The 18,970-nt window shown below is 41.2% G+C and overlaps 2 protein-coding genes across 9 annotated transcripts; one reads left to right on the top strand and one right to left on the bottom strand.

Moving 5' to 3' along the window:
- Positions 1-336: 336 nt before the first annotated feature.
- Positions 337-18,282, bottom strand: zc2hc1a (zinc finger, C2HC-type containing 1A). 8 transcript variants are annotated; one of them, XR_013280801.1, is made up of 10 exons: positions 14,283-14,860; positions 12,421-12,494; positions 12,195-12,311; positions 11,535-11,676; positions 11,040-11,182; positions 9,635-9,897; positions 9,456-9,566; positions 8,640-8,781; positions 2,905-3,921; positions 337-1,287 (listed from the first exon to the last, which is right to left on the bottom strand). XR_013280801.1 is itself a non-coding variant. In XM_077508410.1 (9 exons), the coding sequence occupies exons 1-8, from the start codon at positions 14,299-14,301 to the stop codon at positions 8,646-8,648; spliced, it is 1,005 nt and encodes a 334-aa protein (XP_077364536.1). In that variant the 5' UTR covers positions 14,302-14,860; the 3' UTR covers positions 337-1,287; positions 8,640-8,645. The 8 variants fall into 8 exon arrangements, 7 of the variants coding, with proteins under 7 accessions (XP_077364536.1, XP_077364541.1, XP_077364540.1 ...); XM_077508410.1 differs by lacking the exon at positions 2,905-3,921; XM_077508415.1 differs by lacking the exons at positions 337-1,287; positions 2,905-3,921 and having other exon boundaries at positions 6,549-8,781; positions 9,635-9,704; positions 9,795-9,897; positions 14,283-14,789.
- On the top strand, positions 2,822-6,489 carry LOC144008995 (uncharacterized). The gene is made up of 5 exons (XM_077508416.1): positions 2,822-2,879; positions 3,820-3,933; positions 4,014-4,097; positions 4,203-4,322; positions 5,660-6,489. The coding sequence occupies exons 1-5, from the start codon at positions 2,877-2,879 to the stop codon at positions 5,828-5,830; spliced, it is 492 nt and encodes a 163-aa protein (XP_077364542.1). The 5' UTR covers positions 2,822-2,876; the 3' UTR covers positions 5,831-6,489.
- Positions 18,283-18,970: the final 688 nt, after the last annotated feature.

The following is an 18,970-nucleotide window of genomic DNA, read 5'->3' on the forward strand; positions in this document are numbered from 1 at the left end:
ACAAAATTGAGTTGCATTGAGTTTTTCCAGAGCAAAAATAGAGATATATATATATTTTTTTTTTTTACGTCTACAAAAACATTCATTTGGATGGCTACAATGTATCTATTAACCAATACCACGATTGTTCATTATTCAATGTAACAACCATGTCGCAATAATAACCATGCTAAAAATGTTAAAAAGAATAGTCAACATTTAAGCACCAGTGGAAAAGACTTTTATTGGAAAATGACTCAACTGTGTGAAACAAAACTTATTACATATTTCTTGGGGTCCAATTGTAATCAGTAGAAGTTAGGACACATTTGATTAACTTCACGACAAAAACAAAAGGTGGTTGAAAATTTGGATTTAATTGAGACAACACATTTTTCGATCTCAAGTATTTTAACAACTGCAAAAAAGTTGCTTCCAAAAAAGTGGCAAATGATTTTAAATATACGAAATCCCTCCGCGAGTGGAATTTGATCCCGCGTGCTTGTGGATGTGCAGCAGATCAAAAGTCTGCAGTTGTTTCCAAAAAGCTGCCATAGTCATTATGAGATGCTCCTGAAAATGGAGTGATTTGAATTTCTCAATATTTAGTCTGTGTGTGAACTTTGACCCCAACTCAAAGAAATGGCCCTTCGTCATGAAGGACATCGAGCAAGCAAAGTGGTTGCGCCCACAAACAAGTCGGAATGACCTGACGATTGTCCTCATTTGACATCTTCCAGGAAGGCCATGACGACACGAAATGGTCACGTTGAAGTGTCGCAACGCTACTTACGGGAAGCAAACGGCGAATTGTAGCTTTCACTTCCACGTATTCGGCAAGAATCTGTTCCGGGATTTGCTTGAGAATTAAGGCCCACCCTCGTTCGTGTCTGTGTGTCACTCTTAGTTTACCCAAGAAAAATAACAAATACATTCTTTACTTTGACAACCATATTCAATTCAAAATATCAATCAATTGTATTTATTGACGATTTTTAATGGGGGTTTTCTTTCTCCAAGTATATTTCTATCAACAATTTGCTGCAATACATTTTGCAAGGGGTCATATCAGAATGACTTTTAAAGCTCTTTTCAAAAACTGGCACGAATACAATGCAAATGTCCAAAATGCAAATGAAAGCATTTTCACTTGAATAAATCATCTTCTTGTCGGGACGCATCTCCACATACTTTGCCAATGAATCATCATCCCATAATCGGCAAAAAGAATCTTGCAGTGTGTGGGGCATCGCGTCTGTCACCGTGGTAACGCTCGTATTTGAACGGATCTTTTCATTCACTGGGGACCTGATGACAGTGGCAAAAACACACAAATATTCCTCTTATTTGCACTTTAATAAGCAGATCAGAAATGTACACATGTGCGGGTTAAAACTTCTCACGTTTGTGTATTTTGATTGATGTTGTTTTGCCATCTTTCCTGCACCATAAAACCTGCTAATATAGTTTCACTTCAATGCTTCGGGGAAACTGACTGCAATGATTCATTTCAACAACAAAAAAGTTGGAAAGGCATATTTGATGTGACGACAATAACCTGAGATGTGAGAGGCCTGTGAACAAATCAATGGTGACTTGAATTGAGTAGCGAAATGGCTGTTGAAAGCAAAAGCCAATCAGAATATGAATGTTTGCCTCTGGTTGATGTGCTGCACATGAGTGGAATACAAAAATGGGAAATGACTTGTGAAAAAATAGATGGCCGTCAAACTCCTCGTTGTTGGATGGCGAACGCCGTCCTAGCAAGGAAACATTTGACATTTGACGCCATGTCCAAACGTCACTGGAATTGTGGTTTGTAGTTTTCCCCGACGAGTTTGTCTGCTGTTTACATTTCTGTTAATAGTCAATCACATGTTGAGGCCTGCATGCAGGATGGAAACCAAACGATGGCAGCTCACAGTTCAAGATGTCAAATCATGTCGATGTGGCTTGGAAACTTCCATCTCATGTTATTCTTGAAATTGGCTGTTATCGTCTGTTAGGATTATTATCGATATGATTCCATAGATTTCATTGGAAAAGCATCTTGCTCAGTGTTGTGCTTTCTGTTTGGAACTGCTGCATGCACGTTTATGCTGTGGAACGTCACAGCAGGACAATCGACAGCGTTCAAGTTCTGTGTGATGGTTGGAGGATGTCTCCAAGCTGTGTCGTATTTGTGATGCCACACCGCTGCGATGTCTCCATCTCCTTTTGCGACCGTTTGTTTGTGACCAGCACACAACTCTCGCTCATCTCTCCTTGTACAAGTAAAGGCTTTGTTTTGCTCATTTTAATGTCTGTCTCCTTATTTGTGCAGTTTAATAAGATGCTGTTTCAACCTGACATCGTCGCCGACCTTTCACTTCACATGCAGCAACTTTTGAAATAGACATGAAAAGTTTTGCCTTCCACTAAGTTGGTGTCCCTTCAGAAGTACATTTTGCCGAGAGCTGCCACACCGGATAGCCCGTAATTGATTACAAACAACAACAGATGCAAACGAGTAACACACCAAAAGTTGGAGGCTTCACTAACATTAAACTTTGATGTCAAATCGAGGGCTGCAAAATGTCATTTTGCACAGTGAGTTGGAGCCTCATTAGTGAGGACAAAATGCGACTGGCAATCAATCGTTTGGCCTTTGTTTTCTCATCATCATCACATTGGAAGACATTTGAAGCAACATTTGGTGCATCGCCCCCAACTGTGTGCTGGTTTCAGCTTGCAATATGAGAACAACAAAGTGGAAGGAAATGAATGAGAAAAACGCACTCGCGAGCTGTCCATGCGCGGTGCAACCAGCACAGGAAGCAACTTGTGGAGGAGGTCAAGCGATCCACTGACGCGCTCCCACGGACAGCGTCAATGCGACCATGAATGAAGGATGACCAATGGTAAGTCGTCGAGACATGAACTCACCGATGCCGATTTGGTCGCTCCGCCGCCTCAGCAATGCGAATGAATGTCTCGTTTCAAACTTCCCATTTGCTCGTCAGAAGGAAAGTGAAACGACAATCTTAAGGACTTGACGGGAATAGGCGGAGGACTTCCTAAAAGTCTCGTTTTGATATCTGCAGCTTGCATGCAAGCCTGCACGACGCCGATTCTTGCTCATTCTTGAAGATTGTTCAAGTGCGCGTTCCAATGTGGAGTGAACTTGTACTGGCTTCACTTACAAAAAGACAACAAGTTTTCACTGTCACAGTATTCCATCACAATATTCAGTGTTGGCATTATTATTGTCATTTCGACAATTCGATTACTAGAGGAGACAGATTGCTTCTTTTTTTTTTTTGCTAGTGACGATTCCAATTATATGAGAGTGATAATCAGTATTTGGAGCTGATATTCATTTGAAATCAAATCGGTGTCAACCTTAAAAAAAAAAATGTCTTAAATTATACGTTTTGGATTTGAAAGATGTTGTTGTGGTTTGAAATTTTTATTTGAAAATGAAAACGTTTAGAGGTCCTGCATCATCATCAGTAAATGAAAACTAGACAAGCCGAAATATTTTTGTCAATAACAAAAGTTCACGTATCTTTGTTTTTATTGATATTACAAAAAAAAGGTTCCCAGGCGCTCTTGTAAATGTAACTGAAAATGTTAGCACAGCTTTCAATGCATCTTTGATCAGATTTGTTCCAAAAAGCTGGTCGGTATTGATCGATTCTTCAGAGTCCATCATCGGTCAATCCCGAACAACTCGCCATGAATTCGAAAGCACTTTGAAAACAACCGTTGCTGCATCCAAAGTGCACAACAACAACAATGAAAGCGAAAGTCATCGTGTCTTGCTTGTAAATTGAAGGTTGACTTGCCTTTCCTTGCAAGCATCTCCTGCTTCTCCTGCTCCTGCTTCTGACCTCGAGCTGCAGCAGCCAAAAACCTCTTGCAGACCTCAGAGAGGATTTTGCAGATTTCTTGGAAGCGGATCTCAACGACGCAGTGAGTCCAAGCAAGACATTTGATGAAGCACAGGAACATTTCAATGTTAACACGACTCCTGGTTGTGTTTTCATCCGAAGAAAGAAAGAATCGCGAGCGTGCAGAAAAACGCGTCCTGCACTGACGACACGCAAAGGATGCAAACGTGCACGCCAACAAACGCAGTGAGTCGCATCACATTTGGAATCGAGCAAAGCTCGGAAGACAAATTGACATCCTGCATTGATGTTTATGTTGCAAACCACTTTTGGTACGTTTGTGTTTTGCAGGATTTTGTCGGCATCTTACACGATTTAACCTGCCACATGTGGAATATCAGATTCAATCAGACAGACAAACTGGTCAGATCCGTCTTGGAGTCAATCGATTGCACTTGTTCTCTCAAAGCCGTAAGTCTCCCTGCACTTTCACTTCAAACATATACCAATCAATCAATCAATCAATATACGCCAGATGAAACAAACGGAAGCAACCCTCGTTTGTTCGCTGCTTGCTTGCTTGTTTGGAAGAAACGCACAAAGGAGTGCCAGTGCCACGATGACAGTAACGAGTATTTCAACAATGAATGTGGGTCTGATGCAAAATTTGTTTGAAATGCCAGAAACAAAGATTTGCCAGGAATATTCAGCAATGCGATTTTGAATCATTTAAAGGGGAAGTCAACACAAAAATGTTATAATCATGTTTATATGCTTCTTCCACTAACACTTCCAATTCCATCACTTAAGCGTAATTTTGTACTTGTGGCACTCTCCCAAATTGTGTAAATTGTGTTAAAAAAACAAACAAAAAAAACTTGCGGGATGGAGCATTAAATGTAATCAAACATGAAAGGGATACTTGACTTGTTGAGACATTTTCAGCAGTGAAAAGTTCATATTTGGTCCAAACTTAATGTGATAACTTCATTATTTTTCATGTACAATTAATAATACCTTTAAAGACAAACGTTTCCATTCGCTGTCAACCGAAGGTGACATCACCTGTGCTGAGGAAGTGGGTGACTTAACGAGCAATCACGGCTCACCTGTTTTCTGGGTTTGCTCAGTAAACTGAGCCATGATTGGTCGTTAGTCACCCACTTCCTCAGCACAGGTGATGACATCATTGACGCATCTGTACTTGCTCCTGCACTCGCTCGTCAATCGAACTACTTGTTGATTTTTGCATTGGGATTTTGAACTACATTGTTGCAGAATGCCTGGCGGGAAAAGAGCTGACGAGAATGAGGAGCTCAAATCTTCTCTTGTGAAACTCAGTGGAATGGTCGCCGAATGACTTGAAATGAAGAAGAGCATTGAGCCACTTCTTCAGGAAATGCAGCAATTGAAGAAAGAGACGCAGGAAAAGATGGCCGCATTGTTGCCTTGGAACAAAAAGTGGATGATTTGGAAGAAAATCTTCGTCTCAACGATGCGATAGTCACCGGACGCGTCTCGAATACGCTTCGGCTTCTACCCGTCAGCCCTTCTTTCGGATGTCAATGTTGCAAATGATGTAAGCTGTAATGTGTCCGAGAGGAAAAAATGACTAAACGAAACTAAACTAAACATCATCTTCAGTCGACAGCAAACGGAAAAATGGTTTTGAAAGGTACATGAAAAATAATGAAGTTATCACACTAATAAGTCAAGTCTTGAGGTTTTTTGTTGTGGTCCGACTTGATGATGGACGGCGGGTGAAATTGAAAAGCTAAAGAAGCATCTTGTGTTTGTCGCTTTTGTAGAGTGGAGAACGCAAAGCGAGATCCAAGAGGACGACAAACGATCGGAAGCGACACAAGCGGCGGAGAAAATTCAGGAGGCAAAGCAAACGACTTTGCAAAGTTACTGCGATCTTATCTAGCATAAGCAAGTGCTACGAGATGCTGAATTCGCTGTCAGCCGACACCCGATAGCGGCGTCCCGCTCGGGTTGCTTTGCAAATTCCTTGTTTGGTTTCGCAACGAGGAAGCTCCCACTTCGTTTCAGCTACCGACTCTTTCCATATGCCAACTCAGCGAAAGGTCCAAAGGTCAAGCAGTTGACTTGTTTTATGATTCAACATTTTCAACACAAGCTAACTTGCCGAGTAAAGTATGAAACTACGTCGCAATGTACCGTACGCTAAACAAAGAAGTTTCACATTGACACAAGTTGCTTACAGAAGGGAAACTACTTGCATTGTTTTTGAAGCTTATTTTCGAGTGCAATTTTGCTTTGGCTTCTTTTGATTCAAACGACCAGTTGGATTGTGCAGATAAACAGCAATATTTGTGACGAATCAATCATTTTGTGACAAGTGAAGGGAAATGGGATCGTTCCCCGTCACGCCACTCTTGTTGGGATGAGATGACACGGCCGAATCCTCGGATGTTTGCAAAGCTCATTTTGCCGCAGATGCGACTGTGCTCGGGTTTGATGTCTTTAATGGCTTCCGTAATCGAGCTCGGGAGGTTCAATTCTCACCCATGTTGGGAGTACGAAACCTGACATTTCTTCTTTTGTGTACAAGAAGCACATAAGCATTTAATGTATAGATCCCATTGACATTGAAATGAAATATTTATAACAAAAACCATAACGGTGCTTGTTGTGCTTTTGATTCTTTTATCTTCAATGGACACACTCGCACAGTTGTTTGCATCAGCGTTTGTTTATTGATGGATCCTCAATCATTTTTCTCAATCAAGTCGACGTCGTCCGTGTGCCTTCCACTGCAACAGTAATTAATGCAAGCAGCAGAGTTTTAAAGCGTTCTTGAGAGAGAAATGAGTCGTCATTCGTGGAGTGCACATATTACTGAGAAATACTTCCAATATTGACTTCCATACTAAATTCGGAGTTGAAATTTCTTTGTACCGATGAAAGGAGAAGTGCAATACATCAAGTTTCAGTACAATATTAACAAACTTAAAAGTCATCCACTAAAGACGGGCTGAAAAAAGGACAGAATAAATAACGAGTTCAAAAAGGAAAAGGAACGCACGGGCGACAGTGTTTGTGAAATATTAGCATTCAAAATTCTAAAGCTTTTCATGAATGTAAAAAAAAACAAAAGCTGTCACACGCACTTTCCTCAGTGGGCAACCAAATTGTCCTTTTTGACGGGAAGTTATTCTCCGATGACGAAATGGAGAAGCAGGCCCACCGTGCCTGACTGAGAATGAAGCGACAGCGGAAACGATGCGCGTCCGGCTCGTGATTCAGCTCGCGCTTCACATTTGTCACGTTTTCCAAACAAGCCGAAAAACTTCACCAATCCTCGCCCACAATTTCCTGACAACTGGAATGTTTTCAATGATAACCACCATTACTGATATTACTGTAGTACAGTTAATTTAGTGAGCCGTTTTCAAGGCTGGGAATCTTGTCATCACAAATGAACTCATTTGCTCCCAAAAATGTATAAATACGTTCTATTATTTCAAATATGACTATGCTCCCAAAGACGTGTATATACGTTTTTTTATGCTAATGCAGCCTCTGGACTGAAGAGAAGATTATAAAAACGGCCAGCAGGTGGCAGCAAAGTATAAGAACTCAAACGGGCCCCACCGATTTGTAAATAATGATGAAAGTTAGCTACATTCTAATGCTAAACGCTGCAAAATTGTTTTTCCTAATGAAAGAAGAGACTCAAATCTTTTATTTTGGTATTTGCCACAGAGTTTCTTCAAGCAATACTTGTGGCAGCCAGGCTGTCGCCAGCATCTGACGCAGGTGTGGCTATTCCGTCAACAATGTGACACTGATGGATGCCCGTTTTATTGACGAGTAACGATTGATGAGAAAGGGAGAAATATTGAAAGACTTTTAAGCACTGCCAGAAGTGAGTATTCATCAATAACTGGGTCAGTGCCAACTGATCAGTTTGATGATGGATTAGAATTCATCTCGGCAGCCCCGCCGAAAGTTGATGTTACGAATGACATCATCGGTGCTCCGTCTTCATCACTCTCCATTTATGTGACATGAGTGCTCAGTTCCTTTATTTGATATCAGGCACGTTTAGTTAGCCAAGGGTCCTTCGGCGTGCCATTTTAGGTCGGGCGCGTTATTCAACAGCTAAAAAGGTGGCGTCGTCTGTCGGCCAAATGAGCAGTCACAACCATGAGCAAATAATGTGGACAGAGCTTAAAGCTGCATTGTTCCTTCTGCTCTTTGACTTGACTGCTTGCATGGATGACAGCTTGAGATGCTCCCATGTCAGCATCAACAAGTGGCCCATTTGAACGACAAGCGACTTCTTGACGGATGCTCACTACGAATGACGGAAACATCGACAGACGCCCATTTTGCCGAATGACACATTGACGATTACAAATGTGGTTTGATTTGCAATACTGACGGACTGATGATGACAAAACGGTGTCCCGACTGTTGACAAACGCGGAAAGTTCATTGACGCCACATCTGGTCACCGCAAGTCTCCAGAAACACCAGCACAAGCTCCTAGATTTGTTGCTCGTCAAAATGATTGCTAGTGGGCTCTGAACTGGTTTAGTTTAGTAACACGGCTCTGGCCAATCGAGTTAGTGCTGTAAAATCCCAACATCACAACACAGCCATCATATATTTGGGGAAGGGAAAAAAAAAACTTGCGCGAATGCGGTCCAATTGTCGATACAAACCTGTTTGGGACTCAAATGACGTGAGAACATGAACAACATAAATTGAAAGCCCATGCATTAAAAAAGAAAAAAAAAAAAAAAAGTTTGAACATACCGGTACTCAGATACACAATCTTCTCGTGCCACACTCGCAACAAAATTTTGCAGATTTGATGGGGTACATGCTCCCACATGAGTGACAAGATTTGTTCTTGATTTCACCGTTGCCGACGTCGTTACTGCCGTCCGCGCCATCCCTGAGAAAAATTGAACACAACCACATGACAAACAACTTCAATTCACTTCTTTAGATTACTGAAGATCTTCTTTTTTTTTTTTTTTCCCAGTAAACAGTCAATAAAAAAAGACTATTAACACTTTTCAAAACAAAATTTCCCATAGGAAATAACGCAATTGAATTATTTTGTTTCACACTGTTAAAAAAAACCATTTTGTATAATAAAACTAAAGCAAATTAAATTAGTTGATACATGTGTAATTTAATAATAATAATATAATCTAGCAGTATGGTGTGTAATTATGTAACTATGATGTTAGCATCTGCTTAGTAAAATGTGTGTATGTGACGAAGCATCGATCATCCGGCTCTGGCAAAAGCCTGTGCCAAAATGTGCCACAAAAACAAACAAACAAACATCAAAATTGAGATTATTGATATATTTGAATTCTGCACTTAATTCCCTTTAAAATGATATATCATACATGGATGTAGCTCAAAAAATGTTAAACTGTGGGTACAGATTAGCAAAAAAAACAAACAAAAATTAAATATAAAAATTCAGACCCTGACACCAGAGGGGACTCCTCCTCACATTTCAGATTGGAAGCAGGAATTTGACTTCAAGAAAAACAATGTCAATCCCCTAGCAAACCACAAGAGGGCAGGATAGCTTTTATTTTTGATTCTAACCTTGTTATGCAAGCATCGTCCTGTTTCTTCTTGTTGAGCGGTCGTCTTCCTGGCGTGGGGTTTCGCGCAACGCCGTATCCGGAGCCCACCACTCGGCTCTTCATTCCCACGCTGACACACAAGCAGAAAAGGGGAAGTGACGATTCTGCCTTCCAACGCATCTGTCTGTGTGCACGCACCCGGAAGCCGGACTGGTGATCCCAGACGCGTTTGTCCTCGCTGAAGTTGCAGAGGAGACTTTACTGGCTGCTAAAATAGGAAGCACTAAATGGAACTTTTGCGCCGCTCTCGCCGCGCTGAACGTGAAATGGCTGTCAAATTTAGAAGTACGTGCGTTACCAGTGGTCTGGGCAAGTCCTGATCTTGCAGGCAGACGGGAGGAGGCCGACGGGGCGGTCGATGCTGCAGCGTTGACCTTCTTGACAAGAGGCGGCGCCTTGAACTGAGGACAACCAAAGGTGCAATGAAAACAACCACAGTTAAGATGATTTTCTACAAAGAGTGCTGGCGGGTTTTATTTACTCTATCAGGGTCAAGTGTTTTGTTACGTTTTCACAAAAATCAAATGTCTCTTGCCAAAATGGAAGATTGCAGTACAATTGATGGCCCATGTTGAGATTCCAAACATTACTATAACCAAAACAAAAACAAAAATGGATTCTCATTTAGTACAATTCTCAATCAATTTTACATGTCCTAAAATCAATTTTATTGAAATTATTTTATACTGTCTTGCCCTTGTTTGTGGACTGGGAACGCTGTTCATGTTGTACCCGATTTGGCCACTTAGGGGCAGTGTGTTTCCGTGCGTTCTGAGTCTGATACACATTTAAAACTCTTTGACTGCCAACGATGATTAATAAGAATTAGAAAAATTCCAATGAATGCAATACGATCTCTCATTTAGTACTCACATTGTATATGTAGTAAAGGCAAACAATATTCTTTTTGCCTTAAAAGATGAGTTCAAATGCTCAAAATCGGCTGCCACTCTGGTTTTTTTTGTTTTATTTTGTTTTATTATGTGGGGCAGTCACAGTTTTAAGTTGCAACCACATTAGAGAGTAGAAGGAAAAAGTCACGATCAAGTTATGCCAATAAAAGTTGATTTTTAATTTTTTATTTTATTTTTTTTCAGCACAGGAAGAGCATATGCCGGTGAGTAATGTTAAGATGCTTCTCTGTGTACATTTCTCAAGTGTTTTGCATGAATAGCCATTTTTTTGAGGGATAAAAGTGCTGCGAGTTGCACGCTAATTAGCATTAGCGAGTTCGACTGGCGTAGATGACAACAATTATTTGCTCATCGATAAAATGAAGCAGCAATCATTGTCGATCAAATCATTTGGAATGGAAACCCAACAATCGGACTCGTGAGACAGTCAAAGATTGCCACCCCTTCACTATTAGCATTCAAATCTGTTGACCAATGTTCTAAAAAAGCGAAGAAAAATAAAATGAAATACCTTTTAAAAAGATAGTTTTATTTCATTGACTACATTTTGAAACCCCAACGGACACCCCGAAACATCAACACTGATGTTTACATGCTGAAAAATAACCCAAAACAAAACAATACAGTACCTGCATGCGAGCAGGCGTTTTCTTGCCTTCTCCAAACTTGTTTTTGTTCCCCATCCTGGAAGCTTGATCCCGACAAAACTTAATGTGTCCTTGAGCGGCAGCTTCGTTGAACCTCCGCTGACAATATGGACACTGGATCAGGTCTTAAAAAGAGATTGCGAGAAAACGCGCACGTCAGTTTTCAAGATTCAATAAATGCTGCGGCCATGTTTTGTCATGACATTTTTTACATCATCTAATGATTTGAGTGGCAAATGGCCAGGATGGCCTTTTTTCAAGCTATTAGTTGGTCCAAAACACACAGTAGACAAATGTTCAAATGTTCAATGCCATTTAAGTCGTCCTTTCTCATGTGTAGTTTCTGATGGTAAAACGGCCAAAAGAATGGCGTCCGATGCTGGCATATCTCGATGTTAAACATTGACAACGTTTTTGAAAGGCCAAATCAGCCAGCCCCAGTGACCGGTACTTTCAAGTGCACCAAATATGACTTGCCTGGGTCATACATAGGAGGAAGAGGAGGGGGCAAAGGTCCGCCTTCTTTCATGGCCTTCGCTGTGGCCCTGGATGCTTTGATGGCCGTGAGGAAGTCTTCACGTTTCTTGCGCCAGTTGGACGGCTTCTTTGGGGGCTCCGCCTGGCAGGAGGAAACATCCGGCACGTCATTCTGCCATTTCACTGGGTACACAATGTGCGTGTGAGCAAGAGCGGCAACACGCAGTCCTTGACAACTCTGTCTGAAGTGAACCTTTTCAATTTTGCATTCATGCAATGACAGGATAGGGCAAGTGGAAAGCAGTTACAGATGGAGGGCGACGGTCGTAAAACACTGTTAGGAAGTAGCCTACAGCTCGGAGAGTCATTGTTATCTCAAATAAAATACATTAAATCAACTTACTTTATGAGAAGATGATGAACTTTGTGACTGAAATATCAAGTATTTGCTTTTTGTTGCAAATGTGTCAACCAAACAAAGGAATAACGTCGTGGTTAAATGGACACGTTCCCCCCATGGAGGTTGCCATGGAAGAGCGACTCATTCAAACTAGGACATCACAAGCAGTAGTTTGCTCAGGACAAATCGGACTCAAAGCTGACATTTGCCGGTCCAGATTCGACTCAAGCCAGTGAATCCCCCTCACAGTGTGATCTTACCTTTGGTTTTAGGGGTTTGAGTGTTGGGATGTCTGTGCCAGCCGCTCGTTGCCTGCTGGAGTCAAAAACCTTCCTCCGTTTGGATGCAGACTTTTCGCAGATTTTGGCATGCTTCTCCTGGAGAAACAGAGAAACCGTTTCCCAGCAAGCAACCACACCCAATACCAAATCATTCACCATTAAAATGGTCCTGGTTTAGGAATGTGAGCAGCAGTGTTGACTTTACCAGAACTTTAGGGAAGAACATTCTTTTACAGGTGTTACATTGAGATAGCTCGCCATCAGTAAGGGGTTCCCCATCTGAAAGGACGAAAAAATGGTCAAATGTCATAAATAGCGATATTTGCTTTACTCAGTTGATATCAGATTGAAATGAAAGGCCCCTGGGTTCTCACGATTTGGATTTGGACAAAATGTTGGCTTTCCGGCTCCGAACCGTCACCGTCAGCCAAGTATCCCGCATCTCAAACACCATAACTGCCAGGCTCGCTTCTAGCGTCCTGGAATGTACTGAATGCGACACCATGACATCATCCAGCATGCTTATTGGGTGTGGTGCATGTTGTAATGCCCTCTATGTAGTCAAGGATGACACTTTTGTTGTTTTAATTCCCACAAGCAATAACAGAATTCAGTCAAGACGCGCTATCGGCAACAACTTGCGGCGAGTCGGCCACAGGCAGACTTGCACGCGACTCTCCAACTTGAGCCAGCGTTAACGTGACATAAGTGCATATTATTTAGTGTCATATACTAGTGAAACGCACGCCTCAGAAAGACCACACTTCGCAAAACAACCACCATTTACTACTGTAAGAAGATTTATTTTTACATAAATTGCATGGACCAATTTTGTTGCTTATTTGGGGAACTATTGTGACCAAGAAGCTAATGCTAAGCTAGCGGCACCCGACGGAACAAACAAAGGGCACAAAAAGAGTAGCTGTTTTTGTTTTGTTTCAACGGACCTTTCAGTCAAATAGTCATGAAAAGAGAGTGTTACACTGCCAATTATTATTTGGAGCGAGCGAGCGAGCAGCCCGGCGAGCATTAAACTAGCTGGTGTGGCTAACAAGAGCGGCTAGCGAGAGGGAGACAAGTGGAGGAAGTCTGAATGACGGGACTCAGCGACGAGTCGATGACCACCAGCAGGCCCCAGCTGGAAGGTAAGCGGCGATTGGTCAGTGTCCAATTCGAGCTGCAAGCGCCACCAGAGGCTAACGAGCCTCCAGAAGAGGCGGCGCGACCTATGTAATATGATTAATAGTAGTAACTAGACCTATGATTATATAAAGAACATTAATGTGATAGGAACTTTTTGGGGTTTTTTTTGTTGCTATTATTGAAATTAAGTGAATAAATTATTTCACCACTAGATGGCACTAAATATTACACAATGCCCTTCATTTTTTTCTTTGGCGACATCAAACAGCAAATCAAACAGCAAATCAGTTGGCCCACCCCAAGAGCCAGAGGCATCCATTGAAGGGTTGCACAACGAAGGCACTGCCTGGCCTGCTATTACATACCAGTGAGCTCCTTTTGAGCCGCCACTGTTAACATGACTGGAGTAGTGAGTTGGATGAAGGAGGCCTTCCAGTCTCATGTGAGAGTGCATAAGCAGTTCCCGGATGATAAATGACTATTGATTGGCCTTTTGATGCTCTTCCATTCTGGATCACAAGATACAATGAGCATCAGACCAAATAAGGAGGTCCTGAACCCTGCAGGGCATCACGCCCATAATTAAGATTTGATTCTAACCATCGTGCAGTGTGTATATCAATCTCAACAATGATGTTCATCACGTTATCTATTTAGAACAATATAACCGTTTAGATGCTTATGTCGTATGTAAAGCCAAATGGTAACAGTCGATACAAGTGATGGACAGTTCCTAAAAACAAACACATCCATTGCAGTGTACATGGCAGCTAGCGTACACATACCAAACGTTCCCACGTCTGACAGGGGTGAGAAGCCAAACAATAGGAGCTCGCTGACAAAATTGACAGTTAATAACTCGTGCAAAATTACAAATTCTATTTTAACACACAAAGGTGGAACAAACACCGTAATTTATCTTACCGTCGAATTCTTCCATCATTTCCGTTTCTTTACTTCTTGTAGATGCAATTCAGCTGTCCTAACAAACAAGAGTGGTCATCGCCGGATGACTTGAAAGAGGTACCTGCCTAACACTTCCGGTTTTGTTCACAGACGCAGGAATTTGATCTCATTTCTTGATTTGAACCTCCTCGATCCTGGATTTTGAAGTCAAGTCTTTTAAGTCAACTCTTTTCCCACCAGACATTTCGTCGATGAGATCAACCAAAGAGCGAGTAGGGACAAAGTTTGGATAAATAGGCGTTCGTTCCTCGAGATTGTCATTTCACGCAAATTCACTGAGACGTCAAGTCAAGATAACGGGTCACAAAATCGCTTGATCCTAATAGCACATCTACATTTCGTGATTTCCGTTTTAAATGAAATGAAATGAAACGAAACAACCATAAATTTGACCAACACTGTTACTCTGTACAAATCCGATCATTTGCGGTGGGGATGTTCTTTTCCAGTCTCCATGTTTTCTGTAGTAAAAGTGGTCGTGGGGAACTCTCTTGACTCGAATACTCTTTGTGCTACCAATGGCAACTGGCTTGTATGATGCTAGCGGTATGTCAACATCTCAAGATTCCATTGGTTGTTACTGCGAGGTCGGCGCTAATGTAACATGCACAGGAACCAGCAGATGGGGCATGGGAGGTAACCTCTGTTCCTAACTGAAATGGAGACATTGTATTTTTCACGTGTACAAAGGCAGGGTACTATTGTCATTTGTGCTAATGTCTCCTGCGCAAAAGCGTTTCAACGCGTGCATTGAACAAACACAGTTTCAGCTGTTTGGCATATTGAGCACATATGTGTCTTGGTGAATGGAGTGACAGACAAAGACCTGCTACGAGGAGACGCTGTGGGCAGAACAAGAGGATCACTGTTCTCTCTTCACGGATAAACACAAAGACGGACGCACACTGTGCACGGAGAAAGCAGTCTTTATTTTGAAACGTCAACCGGAAATACACGTATCATCCATTCGCCACCTTGACCCTGACGGTGGTCAACCTATTTCGACTCGAGAGCGTGACGAGAATTCCCGAGGTACTGTACTGTTCCTCCACCTGATGCAGTTGCTCCCACATGCGAATGTTTGGACGCCTTTTTAAACCTTAACAGGTACCGCATAACAATTCAAATTGTTCACGTGATGCAAAATGACGCGATGGTAAGAGCGCAAGCCGTGTTTACTGCTTCAACGAGTGGCCTTCGAACACAGACGTGCACGTCGTCGGTTTATGATTGCAATCAATGTGCGCGTGGCTCTTACCTGTATCAAGATGTTCACATAATCCTTTTGAATTTCGACACACAATGTGCATTTCAACGCCTTATTTCTGTCTTTTCGGCAAACGTTGGTCGCCGAACGTTACAAGCAAACATCTTGAATGTTTTAAAATAATATTTCGGGTGAATTGTATAGTTTTTGTTGAACTGCCGTTATTATGAAAGGAGTCCCTGGACCAAGAAGGTCGACAACTCCTATTTTCAATCCACTCCTTCACATTTTCTCCACTAAAGATAGTGTAGTTTGAAATAGACAACGTAGACATGGAAAGGTGTGTAGCAGACGTGTGTGACGTCATGCACGTTGAGATCACGTCTGATCAACTGTTGAAAGGAGACTGATTCTGTCCTCTTTCATCTAGAACTGCTTCAACATCAAAGCGTCTGTAGGAATGGAAGAATGTTGATTTATTTTGATTGTATTGGTGTTATTGTTATGTTTGTTTTTTTGTGCTTCTGTAAAGTGCTTTGTGGCAGCTCAGGCTGTTTGAAAGCTCTATATAAATAAACTTGAGTTGAGTTGAAGACCCATTATTGTTATGGAAATGTGCATGCGATATTTGCTAACAAGTGTGAATGAGGGGGGGGGGGGGGGGAAATGAACTTTTTGCTAATGTTCAGTGTTATGAGCAAACTAAATACTGCACAATGTACACTGTTTTGGTAAACAAACATATTGCAAAAACAAACAAATGCGACTTTAATCAGAATGCCGTGTATAGACTGGTGGGAGCGCATACCAAATATTATTGTAAAGACAAATTTGAGGTTCACTTCCCCTTGAAATTATAAAAAAAAAAAAAAAAAAAAACTCACTTTACTTCACTGACCTCAATTTGCTCTTTTGAGTTTTCTCTAAAAGAGTGATGTCACATCCAGAATGTAGATTCATGCAAACTAGTATTGGAAACATAATTCATTATATCAACATTCATGAAACCACTGTTTCCATTAATGTATATTTATATTAGGGGTGTGAATTGCCTAGTACCTGACGATTCGATTCGTATCACGATTCACAGGTCACGATTCGATTCGATACCGATTAATCCCGATACGAATGGTCACGATTCGATACCGATTAATCCCGATACGAATTTATAAGTCGATTGTTGCGATTTTTTTCCATTCAAATTTAGAAAATACTATCAGTAAATTTGTACATGTACACTGTAAGATTTGTATGAATATATTTATCTAAAACTTGAGGCTTATAACCGTGAACCACTGTACACAAACAGTTTGCAATCTGTTTCACATTTGAACAGCATTAAAATAAAAATATTAAGGCTTAATGTGCCGTTCATATAACATTCTTCCATGCTCAAGGTGTGAATCCTAAAAAAAAAAAAAAAAAAAAAAAATCGATTCTGCCGATTATTGAATCGATTCGAGAATCGCGCGATGTAGTATCGCGATATATCGCCGAATCGATATTTTTTAACACCCCTAATTTATATAGAAAGATACTTTTTCTTCAAGCTGACCAACAATTAATATGTCATTCTACGTATTTACATTCAAATTACAAATACATCTCTTTTAAAATTAAACTTTTCCAAGAAAAAATAAATAAAGTAATAAGTACTGGAAAAATTACAGAAAACAGTTCTTCAAAATTCTGTATTTTCATGGGTACTGTAAAGCCACCAATAATTAATTTTTTTCTTCCTCACTTTTTAACAACGTGTTGTTTTTTGCCTGATTGCATCTGTTGTTTGGCATCTGCTTCAAGATATGTCCAGCTGAGCTCTGGCTAAACCACTGACAGGCTGCGTCATGAGTTGAGTTCTAAATTATGAAAACTTCCAAATGAATATTGCATCAGGTACGTGCGTACCAAGCAAATCATCCACGTTTTAGAAGAGGCCTCATCCTCTTATTGTAATTTGAAATTGTCATTGAGGAGCTGATCTTTTTTTTTTTTGTCCGAAGCGGTCGTACATAAAGTAAAATAATCATGTGGCTATTCCGAGGTTAACATCTGTGGGGTCTTGCCCATCCTGACATCATCGGGAACGCGGCAGCCGCGTGGGCTGCATTGCTCACTCTAATGGCGAAAGATGTGTCTGAAAATAGATGTAGATGCTTGCAGTCATTTTAGGCGGGTGTCAGTGGCTTATCAAGCACAAAAGAATAGAAAAAGTCCGTCCAATAGAGCAGCATTTGGTTTGCATAAGTTAAGTCCAAGTCTGCCAAAGCAGGGAAGATGCTGTGCTATTTTGTGGAGCAGACTGGGAGCAATTTGAATGTCAACACGGGTTTAACCCAAATCGCCATGGCAACACAAGTGCCATCATGTCTTATGCTAATTCCAAGTGAACTAGAATTTGAATATAATCCTCCTTGGGCCATAATTTCATCTTTTTGTCATCAGTTGTAGAACATCCTGCTTTGTTTTTAAACCGGTGCTCATTTTATCTCCCTTGTCGACTGATCCTAAAAGCGGTTGACGGATTAACTCCTAAATAAAGAGAGGGGAGGATTTTCTTGATAGCCAATCCCCATGTCTATATGACATATCTGGTACCTGTTTTCCACAAGTGTGTGCAGGCCCTGCCATGGTGAGGCGTGGCAGAGATGACGGATGTGGAGGCGACCTATGAGGACTTCATCGCCTCTCAACGGTCCGGTCGTAGGAATGCAATCCACGACATCCCAGCTGGCACCGGGGGGCCGGGGCCGGGGCCCGCGGACCTCTCTGCCAGCCTGGCGCAGATAAACATCAACAAACCCGGTAAGAGGGAGTAGGAAGTTGTAGTTGGCAGTGAGTCAAGTGTTAGGGTTACTTTTTTTTTGAATTATTGGTCAGTCCCCATGTGCATCTGATATTACTAGAAATAACCCATCTAAAGTGTTGAAAATAGCATAAAAGCAAAAAAAATATATATATATCTATATATCTTGTCTGTATTGCATGCTAAGAAGTCTCACTGCGGGAGCCTTGCAGCGTTATATCTCCTGCAAAGATTAAGATGTCCCCGTTAGACAATAGTGAGTGAAAATAGGCCTGCTACAATTGATTAGCCCTGTTTTGGTAAAAAATGATAGCTGTGAAATTATATAATAAAGGTTAGGAAGATGGATGTGACCACATTTGTTACCTTTGTTGTTTTTTTTTTGTTTTTTTATCTGTATTAAAGCCCTCTTGTAAAAAGAAAAGTCAACATGATCGCAAACTTTTGATTTTCTTTTTAACTGATGTGACAAATGTGGGCGGTGAGTCTCTTCACATGAGCACAGCTGACTTTGTGATGTACGTTTTTTTTTTCTTCTGTTTTTTTATCATCAACTTTAGCCATACAGTATTGCACTGAGCAGTGAGGACAGAGATGCATGTATAGTAATTCCTAAATCACAGTATGTTCAAT

The sequence above is a fragment of the Festucalex cinctus genome, chromosome 20 (assembly GCF_051991245.1).
Source record: "Festucalex cinctus isolate MCC-2025b chromosome 20, RoL_Fcin_1.0, whole genome shotgun sequence".
Taxonomy (NCBI): Eukaryota; Metazoa; Chordata; class Actinopteri; order Syngnathiformes; family Syngnathidae; genus Festucalex; species Festucalex cinctus.

Bases quoted from the DNA above. Each gene is read 5' to 3' on its own strand.
- LOC144008995 (XM_077508416.1), top strand. The intron at 3,934-4,013 runs GTGAGTCCAAGC...TTTCATCCGAAG, and splicing joins AAGCGGATCTCAACGACGCA to AAAGAAAGAATCGCGAGCGT. The intron at 4,323-5,659 runs GTAAGTCTCCCT...TCGCTTTTGTAG, and splicing joins GCACTTGTTCTCTCAAAGCC to AGTGGAGAACGCAAAGCGAG.
- zc2hc1a (XM_077508410.1), bottom strand. The intron at 9,567-9,634 runs GTGCGTGCACAC...CTTGTGTGTCAG, and splicing joins ATCACCAGTCCGGCTTCCGG to CGTGGGAATGAAGAGCCGAG. The intron at 8,782-9,455 runs GTTAGAATCAAA...AATTTTTCTCAG, and splicing joins GACGATGCTTGCATAACAAG to GGATGGCGCGGACGGCAGTA.